Source organism: Amphiura filiformis, chromosome 17 (assembly GCF_039555335.1).
Source record: "Amphiura filiformis chromosome 17, Afil_fr2py, whole genome shotgun sequence".
Classification (NCBI taxonomy): domain Eukaryota; kingdom Metazoa; phylum Echinodermata; class Ophiuroidea; order Amphilepidida; family Amphiuridae; genus Amphiura; species Amphiura filiformis.
Window position 1 is genome coordinate 708,962 of NC_092644.1, and position 6,891 is coordinate 715,852.

The 6,891-nt window shown below is 38.7% G+C and overlaps 1 protein-coding gene across 1 annotated transcript; it reads left to right on the forward strand.

Annotated features, from left to right (window-relative positions):
- Positions 1-442: 442 nt before the first annotated feature.
- Positions 443-4,695, forward strand: LOC140136766 (cytochrome P450 2J6-like). The gene is made up of 3 exons (XM_072158353.1): positions 443-1,060; positions 1,461-2,428; positions 3,814-4,695. The coding sequence occupies exons 1-3, from the start codon at positions 661-663 to the stop codon at positions 3,877-3,879; spliced, it is 1,434 nt and encodes a 477-aa protein (XP_072014454.1). The 5' UTR covers positions 443-660; the 3' UTR covers positions 3,880-4,695.
- The last annotated feature ends 2,196 nt before the right edge of the window (positions 4,696-6,891 follow it).

Sequence of the window (6,891 nt, forward strand, 5' to 3'; positions counted from 1 at the left end):
GATCCCAGGCTCTCAGTGACCCCTGCATAAATCGTGCCGTATCTAATTAAAGCATTCTCCTAAGCCTTTTTAGAGCGTTTTGTTTAAAAGGTGCCCCATGAATGTATGCCAAAATCGCTTCCCCCCTCTCGGCTGGCCAAAATTTGCCCCCCCCTTCGCACCCCCCAAATTACTCTCCCCAAGGGCTCATAAATATTGCACAGCCCGTAAGTTGTAGCCATGGTGCATGGCCATAATTCTCTACAGTAACCAGTGACGACCAGTCACTAAACCCAGTTTGGAGCGGTATGGACTTTGGTTTAGCAATGTTTAGCAGTTCTCTGGATATAACCAGGGTTTATGAAATAACATGGTTTTGGATCGTCACGTGCACGGTCTAAATGCAGTAGGGCCAACCAACACAGTGTCCGTCTGCCAAGCGCGAGCATCGAGGGATCATTCATGAATGAATTCTATCGAAGTGGCTGACCTCGACCTATGAGCATGCACGGCGAATTGTATTTTGCTATCGCTGTGTCATGGTGGTCTATATAGGTTCAATATTTACGTATATAGATTATATAGAAACTATGTAAACACAACCAATGTCACGCAAAACGATTTTAAAGGTTGTCACACGTTCTACATGTATATTCAAGTTCATGATAGTGCCCGTGTAACATGGCTGCCTTGCAATCTTTGTATAGTTACTTGGCAGTATTTTTTGACGTTCGTGCTGTGTTAGTCGGTTTGATTGTATTTCTCGTATTGTCATGGATGGTACGTGGTTACCTCAATCAGGTGAAAAACCTACCACCAGGTCCAAAAAGCTGGCCCTTAGTAGGTTGCTTGCCTCAGCTTATATACATGAGCGTAAAGAATAAGAGCAACATTAATGAAATGCTTGAGACTCTGTCCCAGCAGTACGGACCGGTATGCTATTTATCACTTCCTTTCGGTAATAAGGTAGCCATGGTTAGCGGTTACAAAGCTGTGAATGAGTCGTTGACTTGTCCTGGATTGGGTGAAGATCGAGTGATGTTTCCACAAGATTTTCCAGATGAACTTCTAAATGGCGCTGGTGAGTTTTATGTGTTATTTATTATTTTGTTTATAATTTTTGTTATAATTATGAGCCCTAGGGGAATGTTAAAAATGGAGGGTGGCACTAAAGGGGGGGGGGGAAAGAATTTATTCGCCGGTCGAAAGGGGGAAGCGATTGTTGTTGTTACTGGTAGTGGTGGTGGTGGTAGTAGTAGTAGTAGTAGTAGTAGTAGTAGTAGTAGTAGTAGTAGTAGTAGTAGTAGTAGTAGTAGTAGTAGTAGTAGTAGTGGTAGTGGTAGTGGTAGTGGTAGTGGTAGTGGTAGTAGTAGTAGTAGTAGTAGTAGTGGTGGTATCATCGTTCATACTATGTACATAATATCATAGGTTGTGCTTAGCCATAATAATTATTATGATAAAAATGTATCTATGTCTTACAGGGATTATCGATTCATCGGGAGAACAATGGAAAGAGCATCGCAGGTTTTCCCTCACAGTTCTAAGAGGATTTGGCGTCGGGAAAAGAAGCTTCGAAGATCAGATTGCTACAGAGAGTTCGTATTTGATGAACGAAATTGAGTCCAGGCAAGGTCAACCATTCGAACCAACCCTTCTCTTCTGTAACGCTGTATCTAACGTCATCTGCGCTGTTGTCTTTGGGAAGCGGTTTGAATACGATGATCAAGAATTTAAACATTTGCTACATTGGATGGAAGGATTGCTTGACCAAGATAATCTTATAGGTTATGCTTTCCTTCTGATGCCAAAATTAGCTCCATATCTGCTGAGAATTCCATTTTTCCCGCAAGGCCCCATCTCGCCCTTGCGGAAACTTCGTAGCAAAATTCAGGATATCGTGGATGAGCACCGAAGTACAATTGATAATGATAACATGCGAGACTACATCGACGTGTATTTGAGCGAAATGCAGAGGAAAAAAGAACAAGGAGTTCAAACCTATCTCAGCGACGTGGAACTCCGTGCGGTCGTTCAGGACTTCTTTGTGGCTGGTACCGAGACAACATCAACAACATTACGTTGGGCTCTGCTCTACATGATGAAATATCCTAACGTTCAGAAACGGGTACAGGAAGAAATCGACTCGGTAGTTGGACGAGATCGTCTACCTAGACTTTCTGATAAGCCTGACCTACCTTACACCCAAGCTGTTATACATGAGATCCAGCGCTTTGGAAGCATTGTGTTCTTGCTTCCTCTTCGCTACGCTAAATATAGTACAGAGTTGCTGGAGTTTACGATCCCCAAAGGCTCTATGTTGCTAGCCAATCTGTCCAGCGCTACTCGTGATGCGTCAGTTTGGGAAGAACCAGATGCGTTCAAACCAGAGCGATTCTTGGACGACAAAGGACAGGTCATGGAACTTCCGAAAATATTGTGTTCGGTGCAGGTATGTTTAAGGGTTTTTTTTTGTTTCGTTTTGTTTTGTTTTGTTTTGTTTTGTTTTGTTTTGTTTTTGTTTTTGTTTTGTTTGGGCGATTATGTAACAGTTAGAGTATTTGTGGCTTATAACTCTACATGATTTTTTTTATTTGGCAGCGGGTCAGTGGAGAGAAGTTGCCATTTGCCCCCCCACCCCCTTTGGATATTTCACGCCTCGTGCGCACTAGCCCTGTAAACGACCACATTCAGTTTATTTTGGACTAAAATAATCTGAAATTGAACAATTTATTGTACAACCACCCAGAGACCAATTTTTAGTAGTCCACGTCGAATGGTCCCCTGTTTAAAAAGGGTCCAGACTGAATGACACACTGCTTTGGGAACAAATACCCTGATAGACCCTTAAAGTCGTAGTCCGGCAGGCACAGGTATACGTCACTTCGATAATATGCAAGTGACAATTCTCGCTATTCGCAATAAGGGCGCCGCCAGCGGTTTGCGATGTAATCGTGATGTATCATGGGAAAATCGTGATGTATCATTGGAAAAGGTCGACATCCAAGTCCGCGCAATACGAATATTACCATGCTATTACATAGGAACACGTGACAATATTTTTTAGTTTGTCAATATAACGGTATTACACGTAAATCGATAGAGAAAAAATTAATTGTGCACATTTCAAATCACATTATTAAGTAGTATTATTGAGTATCGATTCGCGTGTAACACCTTTATTTTGACAAACTAAAAAATATTGTCACGTGTTCCTATGTAATAGCATGGTAATATTCGTATTGCGCGGACTTGGATGTCGACCTTTTCCCTAGGGCTCATTCCCAAATTATGCCCGGTACGCCAGTGGTCTAGCACCTCTTCAGCAGTGTTTAACAAATCTCTCAACGCTCATTTGTTTCCCAACTAATTTATAAAATTTGTGTGTTTAGTTTTTCTTTGTTTATCACTCGAGGGTACAAAACTTTGGAATTGCTCATTTATATGTGCCTGCCGGTAATTAAAAAATAAAATGGGGTATTTAAAAAAATATGGGAATGGGAAAAGGAGTAAATAATAAATTTGTTGCAATTTTTGCAAAATTAAGAATAAAACTTTGCAGAAAAAAGTTAGAATTTGAGAGTTTCTGTATTATTTTATGGTATTTTGATGATGCAAAAGGGGTGTAGCCGAACATGAAAGGGGGTGTAATCGAGCAGAACTTTAAAAAAAAATGAGGGAATTTGGTATAGTCGACTAAAAAGTGGTCTATTGACAGGCAGTTGAGTGCTCCCGCGTTTATCACGTGCTTAAGTACGCCGCAATGGTTTTAATTGTGAAATAGCTGGGGTTTTTTATTGTATGAATAATTCAAGTCTCAATATTTGTTCATTTCAGGTAAACACGCATGTCTCGGAAAACAGTTGGCCCGTATGGAACTCTTCATCTTTTACACGCATCTAATGCATCGGTTTAGCTTTAAGACGGCTACAGATGCAGGGAGTTTGAATACTCAGCCTAAACCAGGAGGCGTATTAACACCATACCCATACAATATTTGCGCTACTGCACGTTAGAGTATTACATAATAGGACAAACATCACTAAATGTTAGAAATGTAAAATTGGGGTTTCCCCAGGAATCAATACTGGGCCCCTTATGTGCTCAATGTACATAAATCACCTACATTTTGCTTTGCTGTTTTAAATGAAACAAAAATCAACTCGCATGCTGATGATGCAGCAACGTTTTACTCTTCTAATACTGTTCACAATGTTGATGTTCTCCTCAATTTCGATCTTGTCCAAATTACATAAAAGTTGGTAAAAAATAAAACTCTCCATGCTAAAGCGACCAACGCTGGGCTCTTCAGTTCCCGTCATAGCATTTTTAAACTGATGATCTAGCGGTGTATTGAAATGATATTATTTTGGAAAATGTAAGTCTATTAATATAAGTCAAAGTTAATACCTAGGTCTCGTTTTGATCAAAAAATGAGATGTGAACCTTACACCAACCAATTTTGCCTTAATAAATCGGGTTTTTGGAGTGGATATAGCAACAGACCATCGAAATATTATTTCCAATGCTACTGTGCTGTAGTCTGGGGAATTGTAACTAGTACACATTAAATCACGACGGAACGTTCTGAGGATCCCAAAAGAGCTTTTATTTAAAATGTGAAAATGATGGTCATAATAAAAGAGCTGGCTCCTTTGGTAATATTCGCAAAAGTCCACAACCAAAGCTGAGAGACTTTCCTTTCTGAGGGGGTGTATGTGTGTGTGTGGGGGGGGGGGGTGCGGGGGTGGGCAAACTTGGAATCACTTTCTACGTATCTCAAATAACCTTGTCCGGTTAGTACCGTATTCAAAAACAAACTATTCAAGTAAAATTTACTCTTATTAAATAATTTACTTTTGTAGCTGCCATGCATTTTTTAACATTATGTTCAAAAATAATAATGTAAATCGTGGTATTTTAAGGTGGCACGAAGGATCACTCTGAAGTAGGGAATTTTAGACATTGATGTGTATTGTATTTTTAAAAGTAATGAAAAGTTCATAAAAGTATACATTTTCAGAAAGTAAACGGGGCAAGGAATTTGACTAGCACGACAGATTTCTACAAAAAGTTAACATTTGTGAGAAAAGCACCAAATTTGATTTTCCATGCCAATTATTTTTTTCGGCACGTCATAATAACTTACCCTAAATATCCAAATTGACGAATTAAGGTATATTTTTAACATGTCTTTAGAATACATATGGATATTTAGGGTAATTCTGTAAGAAATCATCTATTGAGTAAAACAAAATACGTTCTCTATGAAGTAATTTAATGTTCTCTTTTATTCTTCTTGTAGTTTATCATTTAGAATATAAATATTGATCTTAAGGTGACCTAGTGGTATCTTTCATGCTATGACCAATTATAGGTCTATGTTGTTACTTGTTAGAATAAGGAATTCACTCATGCATTGTGTTTAATTGTGCATTGTGTTTAATTCAGAAACACTGCGAATTTTCAACTACGTCCACGCCGACTGCGCCGACATAAAAACCAAGACCTATTATTTAAGGGAAGGTGACCTAATTTGGAAAATCAAATTCTTTAAAACTTATGTATTACATAAAATGTTGTCCCTTTCAAGCATCCATGCAAACAGATCATGTAAATGACATTCAATACAGCGTAAAATTGGTTGATCACAGTGTTTGTATCAATGATAATCATCATGATCATGTTATAAATTTATATCAAATAAAAGATATTTTCTCATTAACTAAAATTAGGAGTTCCAAATTAGTGTATTTCCGAAGATATCATCAAATAACTGCTGAATTAGTCGTAAACGTGGTGGTATACAAAAGTTTTTTGGCGATTTTTTCAGAAATAATACTGATTTGGAACGCCTAATTTCAATATGATAATGAGAAAAATATGAGCTTTTACCGGATATCAAAATTGTTATTTTGATAGGGTGAAGTTGGGGATGCTGCCCTCAGTCGTCACCCACTGAGAAAACTATGTGGAAAAAAAGTGACGGATTTTGACCGAGTTTGTTGTTTTTAGAAGTTCAGAGCGCGATCTTGTCACAGCGGCGCGTTACAGCGATGCGTAACACGGGCGCCGTCACGATATAGACTGTAAGATAATCAGTCGTCACTACGAAGCATACACAGTATTATGAGAAGTGTAGACGGCTGATTGGAAATAGTCCACCTTTAAGGTTAGCCGAGAGTTTTTCATGCGCTTGATTTCAGAGGGGCGTAAGTTCATAACGGAAACAGCCATGCAGAAAATGAACAAGCGTACTGGGAGGCCTCAGGAGGCCTACTTACAATAGAATATCGATCCACGGTCAAGACATGAAACTTGGCTTAGCTCGTGCCCGGAGCTCGTGAGTCGGGGGGGGGGGGTATCATGAGGGGCGGCATGCCGAGTCGGATGCCGGGGGGGCACAAGCCGTTTTCGGCAATTTTCATAAGGATTTTATCAATTTTAAAATTGATTGGGGGCACTTCATCAAGCTACGCCCTGGAAAATGTGTTGATTTTGAATTTATAGATATCTTTGATGAAATAAATAAATGCTCCTATTCCCCTAATTACAATGGTAATAGGGTACAACAATAACATCAACAACAATACCAAAAAGCAATTATTTGCAAATCGAATTTGGGTAGAATATTCAACAAGACAGACTTAGCAGGCCTACAAATTTCTGAATTATATAAAGTGAAAAACAATCAATCACGCACGATTCACTGCAGTCGGCGAATCAATCAAATAAAACTAAAAAGAAAAGAGCAAGAAAGAATAAAGAAATAGAGAAAGAAAGAGAGAGAGAGAAAGAAAAAGAACGACAAAGAAAGGAAGAAAGAAAGAAAGAAGAAATGAAAAAAAAAGAAAAGGAGAAAGAAAAGAGGAAAGAAAGGTAGTAAAAATGAGAAAAGAAAAAAAAAGAGAAAAT